Below are 22739 nucleotides of genomic sequence, written 5' to 3' on the forward strand. Positions count from 1 at the left end.
TTTTTAATTAAAAAGTTTTTACTAAATGTCTAAACATAGAGGGGGGAATCGAGACGAGGGTCTTGGTGTATGTGCGCGTGTGTGTGTGTGTGTGTGTGTGTGTGTGTGTGTGTGTGTGTGTGTGTGTGTGTGTGTGTGTGTGTGGGTGTGTGTGTGTGTGTGTGTGTGTGTGTGTGTGTGTCTGTCTGTGTGTGTGTGTGTAGAACGATTCAGACTAAACTACTGGACCGATCTTTATGAAATTTGACATGAGACTTCCTGGGAATGATATTCCAGGACGTTTTATTAATTTTTTTTTTATAAACGTCTTTTATGACGTCATATCCGGCTTTTTGGTACAAGTTGAGGCTGCACTGTCACACCCTCATTTTTCAATCAAATTGATTGAAATTTTGGCCAAGCAATCTTCGACGAAGGCCGGACTTCCGTATTGCATTTCAGTTTGGTGGCTTAAAAATTAAGTAATGACTTTGGGCATTAAAAATCTGAAAATTGTAAAAAAATAAATAAATTATAAAACGATTCAAATTTACGTTCATCTTATTCTTCATCCTTTTCTGATTCCAAAAACATATAAATATGTTATATTTGGATTAAAAACAAGCTCTGAAAATTAAAAATATAAAATTTATGATCAAAATTAAATTTCCGAAATCGTTTTAAAAACTATTTCATCTTATTCCTTGTCGGTTCCTGATTCCAAAAACATATAGATATGATATGTTTGGATTAAAAACACGCTCAGAAAGTTAAAACGAAGAGAGGTACAGTAAAGCGTGTTATGAAGCACAGCGCAACCGTTACCGCGCCAAACAGGCTCGTCACTTTCACTGCCTTTTGCACTAGCGGCGGACTACGTTCAGTTTCATTCTGTGAGTTCCACAGCTTGACTAAATGTAGTAATTTCGCCTTACGCGACTTGTTTTTTCTTGTGGCTGTTTGATCAATGCATAGCAAGCATTGACTGAAATAAACAATTTATATATCTAGCACAACATGCAATTCATTGACTTTTGACCCTAACCTTTTAACACTTCCCAAAATAAATCTTTGGTGGACATTGCATCGACGCTGTTCATTTTGAATGAACATTTTTCTTGTTTAGTCATTGTAATGGTGTTTGGCTCTTACTCTGGCCCGAATATTATGTACCACACCCACCCAACTTCTCCCCCCATCCCGGGCCGTTTCCGGCAACTACCCCCTCTCCCTTTCATGTCCGTGTCCCCCGCCAAGACGGTGTGACGTTTTCATCTTTCGCCGTGTTGATATTTCGCTTCTCGGCCTCGTTAATCTAGTATAAACTCTACACTGAACAAAAAGCACCCTTCGATAGTACTGATGAGCGACCTTGTGTACCTTACATTCATGGGGCCAAATTTGTCCGACCAATTTGTTTTATTTAACTTAGAAATTTGATTCATCCTAAAATGTTTTTCTTCTTACTCAAGGGACGTAACCACTCAGTACACGTTTTCGAAGAATTCGATTTTGGTGGTGAAATCTATTAAATTTTACCACCAATTTTCTTCACATGCAAGAAACTGACATGCTTTTCGTCCATAAATAATTTCACTTCTTAATTTTACCAGGAAACAACCGTGTTTCAGTCTTGTATATGTCGAGGGGGAAATATGTACACAGGCGAAAGATGAAATCGTGACAACGGCACCGCCACCCTTGAATGTTTTGAGGGGAAAAAGTTGGGAAAAGACAACAACTCAAGTTGAACATCCCTAAAACGTAAGAGATAGACTTTTCTCTCTCTCTCACTCTCTCTCTATTTCTCTCTCTCTCTCTCTCTCAGTCTCTCTCTCTCTCTCACACGCACACATACAAAAACACGGCACACACACACACACACACACACACACACACACACACACACAGAGTCATACCCACACAGAGTCATACCGTAAAACAGTAGAAAGTTCATTAAGCTCTCTGTGCGTGGGCCTGTTACAAGGGAAGCTACTCCAACACAAACCGAATCATGAGCGTCCATTTGTCGTCTCCCTTGTAATGTTATTTTTAATTTTGACTTGGCAAACACGTCCCACCACTCAAGGACAAACCGATAGGTAAAAGTTCTGTCGAATGTTTCGTTATATCTCTAACTAAACGTACTATTCATTTACCTTTTTAAAAAAAAATAACAAACAAACAAACAAACAAACAAAACAAAAAAGGATATAAGTTACAAAAACTTGAGTTGAAATAGTCGTACTTTTTGTACTATAGGCCTATACAGCTACAGCACAAAGTAACTTGCAAAAATAACAACTCTCAAGTCCTCAATTTCCCTTTTGCATTCTACTTTCTGGCGTAAGTATAACCGTAACGGATTCTTCTCAATGGCAGCGCTATATTTTGCGGATTTAAGCATGATTAACATACTCTTCTTTTGTGTTTTACAACTGATGATCTGCATCCTAATTTACTAAAGAGAGAGAGAGAGAGAGAGAGAGAGAGAGAGAGAGAGAGAGAGAGAGAGAGAGAGAGACAGAGACAGAGACAGAGACAGAGAGAGAGAGACAGACAGAGAGAGAGACAGAGAGAGACAGAGACAGAGACAGAGACAGAGAGACAGCATAAACAACAACATGAACAGCGCGCGACATGGTGTAGCAGCTACAACAGCAGTAGCAGAAACAACAGCAACAACAACAACAACACCAGCGGGCCGCTGAGCTAGCAAAAGGTAAGAAAACAGCGACAACCAGATTAATAAGGAAACAAAACGAATTAAAAAAAAAATTTTAAGAAAAAGAGTAGAGATTTTGTAAATTGAACGTAACCTAAATGAGAAGCAGCTACAAGCAGCAAAAGGACGGATTTAAATGAAAAAGTGTGAAAGAACGGAAACTTGAGGTGGGCCTGGCTAGATATAGACAAGAAATTCAGTTGATCCCAGGATCAACACGAGCCGAAACATTGACAATATCAAAGAAACAGGGAGTTCTACACCTGTTGGTACAGGTAAACAATTTCTGAGCGTGTTTTTAATCCAAACATATCATATCTATATGTATTTGAAATCAGGAACCGACAAGGAATAAGATGAAAGTGTTTTAAAATTGATTTCGAAAATTTAATTTTGATAATAATTTTAATTTTTTTTAATTTTCAGAGCTTGTTTTTAATCCAAATATAACATATTTATATGTTTTTGGAATCCGAAAATGATGGAGAATAAGATGAACGTAAATTTAGATCGTTTTATAATTTTTTTATTGTTTTTTACAATTTTCAGATTTTTAATGACCAAAGTCATTAAATTAATTTTTAAGCCACCAAGCTGAAATGCAATACCGAAGTCCGGGCTTCGTCGAAGATTACTTGACCAAAATGTCAACCAATTTGGTTGAAAAATGAGAGCGTGACAGTGCCGCCTCAACTTTCACGAAAAGCCGGATATGACGTCATCAAAGACATTTATCAAAAAAATGAAAAACACGTCTGGGGATATCATACCCAGGAACTCTCATGTCAAATTTCATAAAGATCGGTCCAGTAATTTAGTCTGAATCGCTCTACACACACACACAGACAGACAGACAGACACACACACACACACACGCACACACACGTCGTCGGCTTCTGTGGCGCACCCGCCAACCACCAACCCAGGCGGGTTATCCAGATCCAGATCCAGACACCACGACCCTCGTCTCGATTCCCCCCTCTACGTTAAAACATTTAGTCAAAACTTGACTAAATGTAAAAAAAAACTAAAGAAGCATACAAGAGAGATAGAGATAGAGATAGAGATCGAGAGAGAGAGAGAGAGAGAGAGAGAGAGAGAGAGACAGCCAGCCAGCCAGCCAGCCAGCCAGCCAGACAGACAGAGATAGAGTATCACTGACAGAGTATGTCACCGTGTGTATTTATGTGGGGGTGGGGGTGGGGGACGGGGGTCGATCGTGTGCACGGTGTGCGTTGGTGCGCGAGCAACCCTGTACACGTGTACGTGTATGTCCGAGGCCAAAAAATGTCGATTTCCGCCGATTCCTGAATGTGCGCGTGTGGTCAAACAATCACCGACACATATGAAACTTTACAACGTACAAGACTCCCCGGAAAACGTCTCCTAAATTAAACAACCAAATCAAATCTAGTGGCTGCTCCGCCTGGCGTCTGGCATTATGGGGTGAGTGCTAGGACTGGTTGGTCCGGTGTCAGAATAATGTGACTGGGTGAGACATGAAGCCTGTGCTGCGACTTCTGTCTTGTCACTGTGGCGCACGTTATATGTCAAAGCAGCACCGCCCTGATATGGCCCTTCGTGGTCGGCTGGGCGTTAAGCAAACAAACAAACAAACAAACAAACTCCTGTGACCCTCTTTCTTCGCATACTTCCGTACATTTAACAATACACTAATATAAAGAACTAATAGGGATGTTTTAAACACTGACGCGCCACGCCCCTTTTTGGAAAGGACGTGTTCGCCGCTTTTAATTGATGGAACTAGAACTCTTTCTCCTCTGTCTTTCTTTTTCTATCTGTCGGTCGGTCTAACAGTATTTCTTTCCATCTCTCTCGCTCTTCCTCTTTCCGTCTAACACACACACACACACATTCACACACACACACACACACACACAGACATCAGAGAGAGAGACAAGAGAAAAGCTACGAAGGGAGGCAATTCACGGAGAACTGACGTGGAGATGTATCGTATATCAGTGTCGTTGCCAACTTTGTTAAAAGGGCAAAATAATGTAAATATTTTTGATTTGAAACATTTCATATATGTCAAAGATGTGCATTACAACCACCAGGCATATCATTGATTGAAAAAGCCTGCTAAATAAAAAGAAAATAAGTCGGCGGAGGAATATTTTGCGGACTTATTTATTCGCCATGTTGACATTACAACTTCCGCTCAGACCCAAGATGGAAGATAACCAATGTTTTGAATGACAGTTTCTGTTTTTTCGACGCCCTTGCTTTGTTTCACGTTTATAGAGCCTAGAGTGTGACAGTAGATTACTTGCTAGACACATTTCTTTCGCTGAAGCCGCCAGTGGATGCATCGGAGCAAAAGTGTGTCACACGGCGTATGTAGGCTGTGCATTATGGTCAGATAATGTTGGATCATAATTTGTTGGCAAACACTTGGACTAATGAAGATAATGTAGCGTTCTTCATAATTTACACGTAAAATCATGGAGATTTTAGTCTTCTTTGCATACCGTTAAACTTCCATTGACTTTTACTGCCTTCCTCACGGGTGACTGTTCGATCAACACCCAAAGAAAGAGAAGGGTGGCAAGGGCGTATTTCACTATTTGTGTGTAGAACTAGAAGTGGAACTCTTGAAGTTGAAGTGTTGGAGAGCAGCATACCCACTAACCCAGACGCAACATAAACGTATCTTACTTTACCTATAAGTTGGAGATTACTGTCTTGTGAAACTCGACACAACAGCCATGGATGATTCAAAAAGATTTGCCACCAAAGATGACGAGATTGTATACTGGAGGAGCTTGGCACAAAAGTTCAAGTCAGAGTAAGTCTTCAGACTGGTACTCATTGAGTTGTCTTGTTTTGCGTGTTGTAGTATCTGCAGAAGGGTAACATTAGTTGACTTAAGAATGTCATGCATGCAGGGGTGTACCTGTACTTCAGTGCAGCAAAATGTCAACCGGCCCCCAACCAGCCCAGCCCGATTCTTTCAACCACCTCAGCGGCTCATAGTATACCCACATACATCGCGCAACAAACGCACACACATGCATACACAAAAGATGTACATTACTACTAATATGATGCATACATCTACATGTGCATTTACGATACAATTTATAACTACCATTAACTCACACTCACAGAAGACATAATGACAAACATTGTAATGTTTCAGGTTACATGTTGTAATAATTAATCTTGGTTCAATAAATTATTAACCATGAAAGCAGCCAGCTGCTGGAGAAATAAGACGTCAAAACAACATTTACATTCACATTCTGTCTGTGTCAGTATCTGAGTGTACTGTAAGTGTAACAGAAAGTTACAGACCTTCCCCCCCCCCCCCCCCCCCAACCACCACACAATTTACATGCTAAGTTAAGCATGGAACTAGGAAGTTACCACACAGACACACATATTACCACACGGACACACGTACCCCCTGTCACACAATTACACATTAACTCTCACTCAAATAATAAAATATGGGCTTTGATCATGTTTTCAAGCTTGAATCTGTTTGATCCTTCCGCAAACGCTGATTTCCGCTGCCTGAGTGCCTCTCTCCTTTTGCGCCAATTGACACCATGACCGCCGTGTGCAATAATTATTTTGTTTTGTCGGACACTTGTAAGCCAAACTGGATTCTCCTTCACTCCTGCAGCAAACTCTTTTTTGAGTTTTCATTTCATAAATTTCCTTTACGGTTTTTATTGTCTTTTTGGCATTCTTTTATCGTCTGTTTTTAAATTATGTCTTTTCTTCGGCGATGGATTGACAGCATCAAGAAATTTCCACATTGCCGCTCAAACGTTTGTCCCCTAGATGTTGGAGAAGAGTAATTTTTTCTTGTAAAGTCTACAAAATCGAATTTTGTCAAATTCAATTGACATTTGTTTGAAAATGAAAGGTAAAAAAAAGCTCTTAGGATTGGGAGCAAAAAAAGGGTTGGTCCGGGAATCGGAAACATTGAAACTTTTCTTGGCATTATAACAGTTTACACTCGCAGATTTCATTTTCATTTAAAAATAGTGAATGATGTGCTTTGTGTCTTTGCAATGTTTCAGGCTTGAGGAGACAAAGGAAGAGCTCGAGGAGTTCCAGATCAGCAGCCGAGAGCTGGAAGCCGAACTTGAAGCACAGTTGAAGCAGCTGGAGAAGCGCAACAAGGAACTAGAAACCAGCGGTGCTAGACTTCAGACAGAAGTCGAGTCTTTACGAGTAAGTTTTGGTATTATCAAATAAACTTGGTGTGGTTTCAATACAGCTGCACCCTTGATGAACATGTTTACAGATGTGCCAAACTAGACACAGAGTGAAGGAGACATAAGGAGAGAGAAGTGCAAATTAAAGTGACAAATTCACAGGTTCCGTATGAAATACTTTATTTTTGGGACGCTAACCTAGGTGCAACCTCCACTTTTTACAGAAAAGTCCATTAAATAGGCTCTGCCGCTATATTCAACACAATTTAAACAAAGTACAAGGCGGAAGAGGGCAATGGGGAAATTACCTTCACTCAGAGACAATGGACCGTGCTTGTTCTCAGATATTTTATGCGCCAAGATCAAAGCAATTGTTGTCAGGCCTCGGTCTTTGATCAACGATGCATACTATTTTGGTCTGACGAATTGCTCTTCTTGTACAAAAGTCACATGGGTCAAAGTTGAGGAAAGATGTGCAGTCAGTGAAGTAGTTGGAGATATTGAATTGACAGACTGGCACCATGGCTTACTAAAGTTACTTTAAAAAGCATTTACTGCATTTTTGATGTTTCTGAATTTTTTCTGTTTGACAAAAATGTCATTGCTACTGCTAGGGAATGTTTGTATCCCCTTTACTGTAGAACATGTTCAGTATTCACGCAGTCTATGTCAATATGCCATACAAATGAAGTTTGAAAGAAGAGAGGATGTATAAGAAATTATCTCAGAGTCTTTTTTCAGGAAAAGCTTGAGGGTCTGCAGAAAACAAGCCACAAGAAGGCAGCACAGCTAGAAGATGAACTTGCACAAGTGGCAGCCTACAAAGACGAGCTCCAAAAGTACATCAGAGAGCTAGAGCAGGCCAATGATGACTTGGAAAGAGCTAAAAGGCAAGACATAATTTGCCATCATTCTGCTATTGTTTGGTGAAGAAATTGTCTAAATTTCTCTTTGCACTTGCAGTCAAAAATGAGATCAAAAAGAAAATAGGACACTTTTTTTGGACCACCCTGTATAATAGAAGTTTTGTCCTTTCATTAACGTGATTAAGACTAATTGTATAGGTAATTTAGGGTCAAATCCCTGATTTGAAATGAGAACTTTGGTAGAGACATGTTTTAATTTGTAGTGTATTGGTTATCATTTTCGATTTTTCGATTTTTATTCAAAATCATGTGTTGTTCTGTGTTTGCTATCTGAAAATCATGACAGCATTTATTTTTATTTGCAGAGCAACAGTTGTATCCCTTGAAGACTTTGAGCTGAGGTTAAACCAGGTGAGAGTACATTTATTTCATGCAACAAAAAGTTGTGAGACTGAGAGACAGGCGTCATTATACTAAGTAATATGACTGGATTCATGTTGTAAAGGATAGGAGGGTATGAGTGTATATGGATGTACACAAGTGTGTGGCCGTGTGTGTGTTTAGGCATGGTTTTGAATAAACTAGTCTAGTCGGTATCCTTTAGAATATTTGCAATGCAAGCAGAGAAGATAATTTTGTAATTGCCACAAAAGTTCTGTGAATGTATACAATTTGGTGACACTGACAGTACTAACATGATCATTTTCTTTTGCAGGCAATCGAGAGAAACGCCTTTCTGGAAAGCGAGCTGGACGACAAAGAGACTCTCTTAGAAACTGTTCAGCGATTAAAAGATGAAGCCAGAGGTATTTTTGTTAGCTGCTGTGTTTTTTTACTTTAATTTTTAAAATTACCTTTCATTATTTCCATCCTTCAATTGTCTAGAAAGCATCTTGAAAATAATAGAAAGGTTTGTTTCTTATTAAGCGTATACGTAAGCAGTAAGATTGATCTGATTATATGTGCACATCCTAGATACTGGGTCACAACTATGGGACATGGACACCAGAAAAAAAAGCATGACTAAATGGAGTAAAAAACACTTTTTCACGTACAACAGACTGTCCTTCAAATTAATTCATCAATGAGAAGGCCTTATGTTTAAGCATTATTCTTGAAACGGCATGTATATGCGTGTAGTACGTTTGATGTCGTGGGTTACATGGTTTCCACTTTGGGCTTTTATCTCAAACAAAAGGAATTTTATTTCACTGATTGCTTATGGCATGTAGACTTCTTCTTCTTCTTCTTGCGTTCGCCGTCACACCATCAGTTTAGTCTGCGAGACGAATGACGTCGTGGCTTCCAGGTCTTGTCTGCTCCCATGGAGTTTGGTGCGGAGAGGGACTGATGCTGGCCACACTTTGTCTCTGATTGGTTTGAGTTGGGGGCATGTCATTAAGACATGTTCTGGAGTCTGGTCTTCCAGACCACAGGGACAGGTTGGTGATGGGGTCAGCTTCAGCTTCCTGAACATGTGGGCGTTGAGGCGACAGTGACCAGTACGTAGTCGCATGATCACTACTTGCTGCCATCGTTCTAGGAGATGATATGCGTCTCTCGTGGATTGTGGTCGCATTGCTGCCTTCACGAGGGTTTTCTTTTCAGCGAAGCTGACTGGGTTGTCTGGTTGTTCCTCCCTGGCTCCGAGATGGCATGTAGACAATATTAATATATAACTGCTTTGTGCAGAAAAGTTTAAAATTATTGGTAAGTATAAGGTGGCCAGATATGAGACTAAAGTGGAAACCGTAACCCACGCAATTTCCAGGGACAAAAGTTTCACTTGTCAGTCATAGCAAGCCATTTGCATTCATGTTACCCCTTTCTGTTTTGAGATGAGATAGATACTTTTTAGCAAGTAAAAAATTTTGGTAGTGTGCTCACTGATAGTAAGTATGCAGAGAGAATATTGGCGTGAGTTACATGGAAACCATAACAGGCAATGTTAAGAAATCAAGCTACACAAAATATCAGTTAATCAAGAATCCCTAAAATTAAATACAGTGAGTAACAATAAGTAAGGCAATGTTGCTTTAGGCGCATATTTTGTGTGTGTTTGTGCTTTGTCTCATACTAAAACATCGAGCGAAGCTTGTGTGCGTTTCACAGGAAACGATCTGACCTTGCTTTCGCTGTAAACTTCCGGTTCTTCGTAGCGCACAACAGGAATAACATCATTTAGTAAAACCCAATAAAAGTGAAACAAAGCACTCAGTTCTTTCAAAAAGCATATAAAAGAGAATGCAAAATAGTTTTTAACATGCTCTTAAAACAGTTGTTAAATAAGTGCATTGTCCGATCGTCGATCGTATGTTACAGAAGAAACGAACATTTCAACATGGCGCCACTTGTGAGCATGCTTGTGGCTTGAAATATGCATTGTATCTTGTTTTATTCTTATAAATATTGGAAACAGTAACAATGACTACGTATCAAAATCATTAGGGAAGACTTCAGTTACCATCAAACAGTTGGGAAGGCCTACTGTGATTCGAAATCGGCGTTCGAACAGTGAGGATACGATGACATCGAGCGTGCGTTTCATTCCGGAAACCGACGCGTGTTTGTAGCAAAATTCTCAGTTAGTATTCACGTGACCCGTGTCACAACGTCATCAGTGGAAATTTCCACTGGGCTGTTTTGGTCCAACGCACGACTTTCACGGGACAACCGAGACTACATGTTAACGCTGGCTGCGTTGTCGTGCGTTACTGAAAGAAACGAAAGAGGAGTAGGTTACCAACATCTGTGATTAAAAGCTCAGATGAAAGGGTTTCATAACTCCGTGTTGTGTTATGAAAAGAAAATGTCTTTGAAATGATTAAATCCTAAAAGTGAACTATTTGAAGGGTTCCCGTGGTAGGGGGATCATACTTCGTACTGACGTCGAAACTGGAAACCAATGTAACGCACGATAACGCGTTTTCTTCACCGATCAAACTCCCAGAAGAAGAAAAATGGATGTAATTCTTGAGTGTGTATGTCGAGAATAATCCTTCAGCTGACCCATAAACATCACAATAAAATTCACAGTGCTTTATTCTCCATTATGTACAGCTGCAACACAGACTGGTGTATTTTTGTCCCAGTTTTAGGTGCTGTTTTGGGGGCATTTTGGCTAAAAATTAAATCGTTTAAAACCCACAGCAATGTTTGGAAACCCAAACTTGGTTGTTACAGTAAGTCAAATCCATCCCCTTTGACATCAAAGCATCCCCTTTGTCATCCATTGCTCAGAGATATTGTGACAGTCATTCAAAGTTGACAACCCATAGTATTTCCCAGTATCTAGGACGTGCACATATGATTATGAGCTCAGGTATTGTACTTTTGATTCACTTCTGCCTATTTTGTCTTCGAACATTTTCAGCGATGGAAATCCTTTTTCCGATGTATAATACAAACACAATAACTGTGCATTGCCCGGAGGCTAAAGGTTGTGATAAAAGAAACGAAAAATACCTTTGGGAATTTATTTCTTATCTTTATACTAAAGTAAAGAGTGTTTATATGTTGAATATATTGATTAAAACAGCCACAATTTGTCGCGTTAAGACAGAAATTCTCAGACAGGTTCTTCTTGTGTGCCTCTTTTAACTTTTAAGCTTGCACCTGTTGAATTAAAAATAGACTTACAGTCAACTTCGGTTAGTGTTAACAAATTTACAGTTGATTAATTTGCTACTTTTCTTATCTTTTGTTTTTCAGATCTTAAGTCAGAGATAGACGTGACACAGCGAGTAGTGAAGCCATTAGATAGTATATCAGAATCACCAGACACTGGTGCGCGGATGGCGGACAGTGGCTATGATGGTCACCAGCAGCAAGCAGCCTCCCCAACCACACCTACAACACCCAAAGGCACACCCACCACACCTACCTCCAAAGGTACGCATACAAGTGTTCACACACAACGAAGGAAGCGTTAGAGTTGCCACACTTATTCTTGAGTCTCTGGGAGAGAGAAGGGCTAGTTCTGTGTGTGTGATTCGGTTGCAATTTCAGTCTAGTGTCGATTACTATGTTCATAAAACTGAGAGAGAACTTTGTTTTGCACAAAAATAATTTGTTACAAAATTAGTCAACTGGTGTGTGAAAACAATAATAATTTGCAAGATTTAATTAAAAAATAAAGAAAAAAATAAAATGTTAACTGCGACATGTTAAGTGACGACCATATTCGCATTTCTTGCTTGAACGGAATATTTGAGAAACGTCCACGCATGCAGTTGGTAATTTTCATTTGAAATAAACTGTATCAGCAAAATGTTAGACCCTCAGTGTCATTGACTGTAAAGTTTACACGTTTATAATGTAACATAAGGGAAAATGAAGAAGAAAAGCACTACCAGTGTGTAGCTCAAAAGTTTCATGTTTAAATTGCAGGCATGCCACCAAGTAGCAATGGAGCAACACCTCTTACACCTTCAGCGCGGATATCTGCACTCAATATCGTTGGAGATCTTTTACGGAAAGTTGGGGTATGTATTTCATGGTACATCTGCCACCCTTTTTTTGATGGGCATAGTTTTTGCCTGTCTATAGAATTAAAAAGTGCATGCAAGTGTCATTTTTCCTATTTCCATTTTATGATATGTGTTTTTGTTGTTATGTGTGATGGTTTAATTTTCAAAGTGTCATGTAAATTAACAGTGCACATTTTCATGATTTCAAAACTGATGGAGGTGTAAATAGCTGCAACAACTGAACAAGCACTTCAGCATTTTTAGTTGCTGAAGATGTTCAGTGGATACTGATGGAGAATAATTGCAAGTTGTCTCTGTTTGATAACCATTTTGAAAGCCGAGAACCAATTTTTCCTTCTAATTTCTTCTTCCAGTTAATGTTCCTCTGGCTGCTAGGTAATGAAGTATGGCTGCTAGGTAACGAATATGTCCCCTCCTTGTTATTTTGGTTTGCAACCCCACCACTGACTTGTCAAAATTGCACAGTGTATACTTACCTTTTACTCCCATGTTACAACTTGCCAGCTTTCACACTACCCTACTCAGTTGAGTTTGAACTTGAAGCTTGCATTTTGGAAGGCAAAGGAAAAAAGAAAAGAAAAGGGCATTGAGGGAATGGGAGTTTTGAAAGCCAATGTGAAGTTTGGCTGTACATGTAGTTGAGAAAGTTAAACTAAGAGCTTGCAGTTCAAGAGATTAAAAAGTGAAACTTGAAACTGAAAGCCAAGCAGACGGAACTTACAGAAACAAGGCCAACGATACAATTTATAACAATGTCTTGTTCAAACCTTGATTGATCTTGGTGCTGGTAGGACATACCAGGTTTTGTGCTTGTTGGACTGAGTAATATTAACTTGTGAAATCACTGGCCTGAAAATCAATTGTTCAGTGAAAGAGTCGGAGAATTTGTAGTTGTCAAAGTTAGAACAGCTCAACTGCTCAAGACGGGCAAGATGAAAATAAATTACCTCTTAAGCCTGATATTAAGTGGGTGAGGTCGACTTTAGGAAATCTACTTAATGAAGCTTGCTGCGTGAAACTTTGTCTCTGAATTTTTATAAAATTAAAACGACTTTGCAAAGTCTTTGCAAAGCCAACTTCGGGCTCAGGGTCAAATAAGAAGGGACTTGAGTGGTACAGGTATATGAAATGATATGTATACCGTACAGTCAGCTTTGCTAACTTTTATAGGTATTCATACTTCATTCACAATCACAGATGTTTTCATGAGTACATTTTACTACATTACACGATTTTTCTCCCTAGCTTATAAGTTTTTAATGTAGATAATTTTTTATGCTACTGTCAGATTTCAGGCAGTGCAAAAGCTGAATCTGAGCCGGTAAATAGCAAACTTGTGCTCTGCCTCGTGGGTTTGTGACATGCATGGACATGTGTTTCCCTTGTTTTGTGGAGACATTTCTGCATGGCACACTAAAAATCAGAAAGTGTTCAGCCAGTACTTTTGGTAGTGCTGACTGTTGCTGTTGTAGCATTAGCAGATTTGCTCTGTTAAATGGAAGAAGAACTTAGAAGTAAGTGATGAATCTTTTGATGTGTATGTTTTGGTGTACAAGTATTGAGAGAAGTTTAAGTGTAGGAGAAGTTGTGATGTATGTTATGCATTTTTCTTTCTGGGAGAAAGAAACTATACAGGCATTCCTGTTTTAAGAGAAAATGGTTCTTGTTTGAGGCGCTTTAACTAATATTGCTTATTTTTGTGCCCCTGTGAGCATTGCAGTTGGACTTGTGTGACAGAGCAGCTGGCTTTTATAGCATCTGCCCCCCCCCCCCCCCCCCCCCCCCCCCCCCCAATCATGAAAAATAATCACCAACGTCAGTAAAACTGCACACCCTGTCTGTCCTTGGCATTAGTAAAGGGTTACTGCTTGTTTATTATTATTTTTTTTATAAAGAATAAAAATTGATGTGAGAGTAGCACCTGTAGTCAAAAACCGTTTCATTTTTTTAATAACTCTTGATGGTACATGCAGTTTCTTAATGGAATGGCATGAAGCTTTTGTTTGCGTGATGCAACTGAAAATGGATATATATATATATCATAATAATATGAGTGGTAATTAAAATGCCAAAATTATCTATTACTCCTGTAGGTATTCTTCTATTCAATTTATTTATAAGCATAGTTGATGCATCATGTAAGAATGTTTCCTTCCTTTAAGTTTGTTTTTCTCCTGATTTTGAGATGAATTTTTGCTTTATTTCTCAAATTTCTCTTTATTGTCATGACAAATAATCATTTTGGGGACATTATGTTTCTTTTTATTGGTTTGACAATATAAGTATTACAACCTAATGTAACTGAAAAAAGGTTTGGTTTGCAGCATTTAATTTTTTCCTGCCATTTTATCCTTTCTTCTGTTAAAGACCTTTGTAGCGCCTAGAGGCCATGGTTTTGCTTTAGCTGTAAGATGCAGGGTTGATTAATTTAATTTTTTAGTTGACATTCTACTGTTGTCTTTGGACTTTTTATGTTGCAGGCCTTAGAAGCTAAGCTTGCCACCTGTCGCAACTTTGTCAAGGATCAACCACGCTCAGGGAAAATTGGGGGTAACAGCCCTATGAATTCCCCGAGGTATGTTGAAGACATTTTTGTAGAAGCTGGCTCACAGCGTTGAAATCACTTTCAGATGCAGAATTTGGAAGATGAAAAGACAACGGACAAGAACATGTTTTAGTCAAATTAATATGATAGTAATACCATAACTTTTAGTATTCTCATGATTGAACTTTCAATTTCCTCAAAACTGATGTTTGTTTTGCAGGAGTATATGCTGTAATGATCGTTAAAGTGAACATTCTGATAAACTTGAATCAGTGTATATTTTTCTACATGTAACATTTTGGGATTTATACTAGTAAAACGTCTTGCCTCTCCAACAACACATTTAAAAATTACTTATTTTCATCAATGAGCGCTTTGAATTTGAAAGCTGACGAAGTGACTTGGACCAGTGGCAGAATTTTCCTCAATGAAGGCTGAATGACGCCTTCATAATACTTAAAAAGAATTCATTCATGGCTTGGATTGAATCTAAGTTAGAAGCAAATCTGAGTTGTGCTCCATAAAATCATCCTGTAGTTGCAAAAAAGGCTTTGGGCGTGTGCTATTGCTAACAACTACTGAAAGTTTTGTCAAGCCCAAACTCTTGTTAGGGTTCAGTATAGGGCAGGTTGAATTTCCAAGCTTACTTAAAAGTTGTGTGACATTGTGATGAACTGTGACTGCTGTTGGTTAGGTGACATGATTGAGGCAGCAGTGTTTACACAACAGGTGACTCTTCCACAGGTCTGAGCATTTGAGAGGATATAGGACTTACAGGTGTTGGAATGGGCCTCTTGTCGCATTGTCATGGCTGCTCCATTAACTCTTCTTCTGTGTCTCTGATCTGGCCTCTTGTCATTCCCCTTTTTTGAGACATTGTGTACATTGTTTCCAGTTTCGTTTTGCCTTCTCTTGATTTCTGCTGGTGTCTTGATGTCTTGTCACATGCCCTCCCACTGTTGTGTTACTGTTATTGTAACCTGTTCTTCTGCTTTTTTTCTTCTGTGTGACCATAACTTGATTTTTAGCCTGCGAATGGCTTGGAATGCAAAGTTGTTTTAACTCCACAGTTCACGTCACGTTTTCATGTGTAATGGTTTCATGTTCCTTTTCTCTATTGCATGAGAATGTGCCTGGAGACATGAACAGCCAGTGACTGCAAATCAACTTTCATGTTCAATAGGCGAATCACAGAAATAACTTTTTTTAATTTTTATTAGCAGCTGCTGTGGAAGAGTTGTGCCCCTACAAAACTGAGGCAAACGCATGTAGCCACTAATCGTTGTAGGAAAATGAACATTGTGGCAGTGCATTGTGAGCTCCAAACAGCCCCCCCAACCAAAATGTTTTGATGACAAGGCGCAACTAAATTAGGGTCGACAAGTCAGTAACTTTTTTAAAAATATTCAAAAATAATAGTTTAACCACTTGCCTGCCTTAGGACGGGTATACCCGTCCTGCGCTTGTGCAGCCGCAGCGCCTTAAGACGGGTTTACCCGTCTTCACCGTTCCGGGATTTTCCAGAAGTGCGATGTCAATGCTGACAAAAAAATAGCAGCCAATGGCTTGGTAGGATACCTCATTCTCATGAATAAACATAAATGGTGACGCGGTTTTGCGTCTGAAGGCTATTTTCGGCCTTGGCGACAGGATAGGGGAGAGAAATCTCGACTCGTCAAAATGGCTAACGGTGGAAGTCGACCGGGCCGTAGTAGGGAAAAACAAAGCCGGACTGACGCTACAGGGGGTGCAAATGATTATGGATACTGACAGGGGAAGGGGGAGATCTTCTTTCGGACGATTCGTTGGAAACAGGCAGATGATAGTGATTATAATCCTTTCTTGGAGCGAGCAAAACAGCCACCTGTGTTTGATCCACAGGCACTGGAAGATGCGCCGGACTGATTTTTCAAAAGTTCATATTTAAACATCATTATAAGCCAAACTAATTATTGTTTCCATGATTAGACACTAAAAACAGATTCTTGGTTCAATTTCCCTTAAAAATAACATAGGTTTTACTTACCTACCTACTGCCAGTTTGGAACTAGAATTTTTTGTGAATTATTACACCCCGAACTCCAATATTCCCTGGCAGTCAGGAATGCACATACGCAAGTTTTGATTGGCATCGAAAGGGTTAAAAAAAACTAAATTTTTTAACCCTGACGCATGTGGCTGTTTATTGGCCGGAACCGTAGAAGTCGTAGAATGGAAAGTTTCCTAGTAAAGTCTGCTATATGGAGCTTGGTGATTTTAAATATTATTATTAGTTTTTTTTTTATGATAGGTAAAAAAAGTTCTATGGTCGAGGGAAAAAAAGGGTCATTAATTTTGGGGAACTACAAACACTGCATTTTTAAAATATTTTTTAGGCCTAAGTGTATATGTTTGTTAAAGAAAAGTATACAGTGCCAAGAGAACACTGCACAACACTTACATCTGGGCTGATAATCCACTGTAATGCCATGACCACTTGCTGTTCAGCAGTTTGCACTCATTTTACTATTTTAAAGGGGCGCAACTCTTTCTACTCTTCCACAGCCAATAAAAACCACGATAGAGTTATTTCCTAACATCTATTCACCTTTTTTCCCTCCTCCTTTCATTATGCTTTCCTGTAAATTAGTGTTTGGTCTTATATGTCACTGTCAATGTCCCTTGTGGAAGTGAGTTGTGTCTTGTACATGATGCTCATGGAACTGTAGAGTGTGTAATTAACTACATTCATTGTGTTACTTATACAGGCATGAACTGCTTTAAAATTACAATGTTTTAAATTGTTCCATACTTTTGGAGCTATATGTGGACCCAGACTTGTGTCATATTGCTAAAAAAAACAACAACAGTTACATGCATATCTGGTTGCCTTATTTATTTCAATGTTTTAAGTAAAAAAACATTATGTTCCTAAGTTGCTTCATCTTGTGTGGAGTAGGCTCACATTAGTCCATTTACAGGAAAGCAGAAAGATGTTATAGCTGTTTTAAGGAGTTGTGATTTTGGGATGAAAGATAATTGAGAATGAATGGTTACTTGGTTTACAAACAAAGATAAATTGACTGGCAATACATCTTTAATGTGACTTTGCAAACTTTGTATTCGTTTTCACTGGGCATGCCCAGTACCTTGTGTGTATTTGGTCATTTTGCGCAGAGTAATGTTATATGGCTTATATTTTAGTTTTTACCTCTTGTCTTGTTTTCTTTGTCCCCAGAACTAAGAGATTAACCCGTGGCGTATCTGTACCATCACAACAAGGAGTGAAGATCTCGATGTAATGTACTGGGAAGGAGGGCGCAGACAACAGTAAAACCACTCATCATTGCGGAGAGGGCTACCAAAGTACGACCACTACTAGTCAGCCAGGGGTGCATTTATTGGGGATGTGGCCAGGAACATACTCATCTTAGGATATTCTCTTTGTGTGAAAGCAGTCATCGTTGTCTGCCTGCTCCTGCAAAATCCATTGTTCCTTGTCCACTGCTGCTTTTTGTGTGTTCATGTTTTGCATGATGGACCTTGGCACAGTTTTGGTGGAGTTTTTTAGTTTTTGTTTTTAATTCTCTCACTCTTTAATGGCTTAGGGGTGAAGGGAAGAGAGAAGGTGTGGGGAGATAGGAAGGTTGGAGAAGTTCCCCCTTCTGAAGGGGAGGGATTAGTGATGGGATTGTGTGAATGCAATGTTGTAAAGATCACCATGTGTTTGGTGTAATCATTACGGATGAAAAAATTCATTGATTCAGACTCCCGCAGTGGGGCACTGCGGTTATGAAATTAAAAGCCCCTCCTGTTTTTGGAACCGCAGGAGCTTTCTAGTTTGCTGTTAGGTAGATTTTTGGTTCCTCTTTCCTGTCATGCTCTCTTTTTCTTCATGAATTCTTTTCTTTTTTCTGCCTTCTTGCTCATTCACCTGTATTTTTTCCAAAAATCTCTTCTCTTGCCGCTTGTCTCGCGATTCATGTATAGTTTAATCTGTTAGTGTTCTGATGTAAGTCCAGCAGTAGATAGGTTAAGCCTATTTTAACATACTGGAAACTGGTAATCTTCCAGTAGGTATTAATTTAGTTTTACTAAAGCCTGCTGGGACACAAGTAATGGGTTAGTGCATTTGTAAACAGGAATCGCTTGACAAGTGGCCCCCTTCATCCCCCCCTTCCTCGTCCTGATATGGCTCTGCGTAGTCGGCTGGACGTTAAGCAACAAACAAACAAACAAACAAACAATTGATTCAGACATAGAAAACCTAGTACAGCAGTCCCTGCAATGTACGGCCCCCGGCGTGAGCGGACACCTGACATGTACGGACACATTTGCTCGGCACGGAGTGTTTTCCTTCTATATTTGCCCCCCCCTTAAACGGACACCTGCAAAACGTGGACGCGGACACTCATTTTCGGTCCCAACAGCAGGTCATACCTCCAATGTACGGACAGACCATCCTCAAATTTTCACCACAACAAAATCGATAACAGAGCAGTCCGGCTCTAGGTACAAAGATCACAGCCGCAATGGTGTGATGACAGTCACTGATAACTTGAGTGCACGTGTACCCATCAGGAGGGGGGGGGGGGGGGTAGTTTTGGTCAGGAGTGGAGTACATGCGAAGATGCCAACATGAAACTGCACTGTGCTCTTTATTCTTGTCTGTTAGACGTAAACAACAGAAACCACAGTCGATGAAGGTCCTGAGCGAAAGAGAGTGAAAAACCGGCCACAGTTCTCAGCATCGTGTGTCTGTGTGTAACCTCTTTCATTGACAAGATACTCTTGTTTCCCCTCAGCCTTGACCAGTGAGTCGGTTGCCTAATCTGTGAACCCTTCAATTGTCTTGCTTTGTCAAAAGTTAGACACAGTCAACTGGTTTTGCTCTGAGTGAACAGTGCAGCTGGCCTCTCTGGCCACAGCCCAAAACAGTACATGGCTGGAGGGAGTGAGAGAGAGGGGGGGGGGGGGTGGAGGGGTAGCTGGCTAAACTCTGTAGGGTGTCCGGTGTCACTGCATGTCAGCAGGAAGAGCATTGGAGAGAAATAGAGAGGTGTACTCTTCCACACAATTTCCAAGCATCAGTTGTCACGGCTTAGGGTAGGCATTAGTGAGGGAGAGTGGGAGCTGTGTTATGTACAGTGTATTTCTGACTGAAGAGTGAAAAGTCATTGCCATGCCACATGATCGGCATGCAGTCAATAAAGCCAGACAAGAAGAAAATAAATTACATGATTATGACATGCAGCTCTATCTGCTGCTATTTATTCAAACTGGTTTTCAAGCTTATTCTTGCAAAGCATCTGCACAGCTCCTCTGTGCTGTGTTTGTGTGGCTGCTTTTGTATGTCAGTGCACGGTGAGTGTGTTCACTGCCTTGAGGATTTTTTTTATCTCTTCTTTTCAACACTTTTCATACAAATCATTTTTACAGAACGTTTAAAGAAGTATTAGGAGTTTATTGTTATTGTTTAGTAGCCACAAGAAGTGATTAGCATAGACTCAATCCTGTTGTTTGTGTGTCTCTGTGTGAGTGTATGGGGGAGGGGGTGGTGTGGTCACCCCTCCCGTGACCGGACACTTGCAATGTATGGACAGTTTTGCTATGGCCCAAGGGTGTCCGTTCATGAGAGGGACTGCTGTATATAGATGGGAAATTGTTTCAAAGCTAACCAAAAGCTGATTAATTAGAATAGTTCATTATCAACTCACTGACACTGAAACTGCACAATACTTTTTGTTAGAGCATTTTTGGGTCTCTCTGAGTTTGCTGTTCTGTTTTTCAAAAGAAATGTGGGTATGAAATGTATCCACAAGAATTGGATGGAGGGGTTATTAGGATCAGTTTATGACAGATGTCCCTGGTTGATAAATTCTCTGTGCACAGTGTCTTTCAGCAAATAGACACTCACAGGTTAGAAAAACGCAGTGGCAGTTACTCTGAGCGTAAACCAACAAAGATTGGTATGTGCAGTGTGAAATCCTGAATTAGCCCGGTTGTGCCTAACAAGCAGTAAAAACATGGATTGCGTAATTAAAAAATTACTGATATGTTATCTGTGCAAAACTCAACATTTCAGGAACAAGATCGGATAACGGTCATACTATCCCTTTTTATTTATGTTAACTGGTTTCTTCCTGACATTATGTGATGAAATCACAGTGTTATATAGGCTTGGTTTGGTTTAGTTGGTGTAACAGACTGACTGGTTTGTACGAGAACCAGGATTGGTAGGGGTGAGGTTCTGTAAGAAAGAACAGTTTGGAATATGGCTAGCGCGGTCACTGGATAGACATTTAAAAGGTGTTAGAGGGTTGTGAAATTGCTCTGGTTTTGGAGATGTTGCATGTTTTGATTTGATGAGACATTTCTATGGAGGTGATATAGAGCGGACATTTTTATTGAGAAGGAGATATATATTAATGACTGAAGCAAGGAGACTCTTTGTCTTCATTTTTGTACTGTGTCTTTATAAAAAGAAACGTGTGCTTACTGTGTCACATTTTGATGACGAACTTGATCTTTACTCTAGAACGCATTATAGTTCTGTTATTAATATTTGCGTGCATGTGACCTGAACTGAACATTTTGGTTGTTGTGAATGCCAGAATGGAATATTTAGAATGATTTCCACTGTGACATTGTCAAAATACAATATTAAGTACAATTGTTTATAACTGGACTGGATTCAATTGTTTCTCTGTGCTGCAAGTATTTGTTTCTTTGCATGCTGGCATGTGTGTGTGTGTGTGTGTGTGTGTGTGAAAATATGATTGTAGTTGCAAGCTAGCTTTACTTGCCAGTGTGTCATGATTCTACCTCTGCTGCTTTTGTTGTTCTCTGTGGGCTCTCTGTGCAACTTACTTTGCTGAAGATTGCTCATGCGTGTAAAGAAGCACATGTGTGTAAAAACCGAAATGATACACACAAGTTGTCAGCACATCTATGAATTTAACATTTTTAGCAAGTCATTTTAACTCATCTAGCAATCATGCCAGCAAATTGCAGATTGTACTGTTTTAAATTCAGCTTCAAATAGGCAGTGAACAAAACAAGATAATGTTAAAAAATAAAAGTTTAACACTATTGTGACTAGCACTGCCACGGCGTTAACGTCCTGCCTGCCCAAGCTTGCCACCAAGAAACTTCCCAAAAATCAGTAACTGTAAAGAAATCTGTCTAGCAAGCTTGAATTAAGTCCAATCACCACCAAATTTTGTGTACTAATTCAAAAATGGATGCCCAGTTCAGTCGTGCTATTTATAAGTTTGTCACGCGATTTGTTTTAGCAAAGGGGGGTGAAAGGGGGGTGAAAGGGGGATAATTTGTGTTTTTTAACGTTTTTTTGTGTGTGTTTTATTTTCCACTGCTTTTTTTAAAAGTTATTTTTTAACAGAAAGTATTATAAATAATGTTATAACCAAACAAGGTGTAAAACCTATGAATTAGCTGAAATATTGTTAACATTGTACACAGAAATAAGGAGACAGTACAAAGAAAAAAACAAGCAAATCACGCATTCACTCACAGCATCCTGACTCAAATGAAACAAAACTGTAACACTCACCAAATGATGTCTAGGTAATCCATATTGAATATAAGTCACATTTTCACAACAATGTACCAACTGTACACCTATGAACAATTCCAAAAGGATTTGAAGGCTCCAGCCATCCATTGTTATCAGTGCTGCCACGCCCCCATAGCTCCTGCACGATTCCGAGATACATGTTCGTCTAGCCTGGTATCACCCCCTACCACGTGTAGTTGCCGACTCGTACTAGCAACAACGGGACTGTTTCTTCCTCAATATCACTGCTATTATCGCTTTCTTGAGGCTAAAACGACACGATGTATCATGATCTACAGGATCCTCAAGATCCAACATCCGGAGAATCTCCTCCCGTGACAAGGCTCGCCTTCGATTCATTTTTTTTGTTCGAAAACACCACGCAA

At 39.6% G+C, this 22739-nt stretch overlaps 1 protein-coding gene across 6 annotated transcripts; it reads left to right on the plus strand.

Annotated features, from left to right (window-relative positions):
* Positions 1–4681: 4681 nt before the first annotated feature.
* On the plus strand, positions 4682–21864 carry LOC138959718 (nuclear distribution protein nudE-like 1). 6 transcript variants are annotated; one of them, XM_070331308.1, is made up of 11 exons: positions 4682–5513; positions 6760–6913; positions 7639–7787; positions 8129–8174; positions 8479–8569; positions 11475–11654; positions 12153–12247; positions 13542–13574; positions 14734–14828; positions 15543–15575; positions 18016–21864. In XM_070331308.1, the coding sequence occupies exons 1-11, from the start codon at positions 5434–5436 to the stop codon at positions 18077–18079; spliced, it is 1020 nt and encodes a 339-aa protein (XP_070187409.1). In that variant the 5' UTR covers positions 4682–5433; the 3' UTR covers positions 18080–21864. The 6 variants fall into 6 exon arrangements, with proteins under 6 accessions (XP_070187409.1, XP_070187414.1, XP_070187412.1 ...); XM_070331313.1 differs by lacking the exon at positions 15543–15575 and adding an exon at positions 15493–15542 and having other exon boundaries at positions 4683–5513; XM_070331311.1 differs by lacking the exon at positions 15543–15575 and having other exon boundaries at positions 4685–5513.
* The last annotated feature ends 875 nt before the right edge of the window (positions 21865–22739 follow it).

Source organism: Littorina saxatilis, linkage group LG2 (assembly GCF_037325665.1).
Source record: "Littorina saxatilis isolate snail1 linkage group LG2, US_GU_Lsax_2.0, whole genome shotgun sequence".
Lineage (NCBI taxonomy): Eukaryota > Metazoa > Mollusca > Gastropoda > Littorinimorpha > Littorinidae > Littorina > Littorina saxatilis.

What these genes read in the sequence shown, in the direction of transcription:
- LOC138959718 (XM_070331308.1), top strand. Translation starts at nt 5,434, where the DNA reads ATGGATGATTCAAAAAGATTTGCCACCAAAGATGACGAGATTGTATAC. An exon ending in GCACAAAAGTTCAAGTCAGA is followed by an intron (nt 5,514 to 6,759) that starts GTAAGTCTTCAG and finishes GCAATGTTTCAG; the next exon opens with GCTTGAGGAGACAAAGGAAG. An exon ending in ATTAAAAGATGAAGCCAGAG is followed by an intron (nt 8,570 to 11,474) that starts GTATTTTTGTTA and finishes TTTGTTTTTCAG; the next exon opens with ATCTTAAGTCAGAGATAGAC.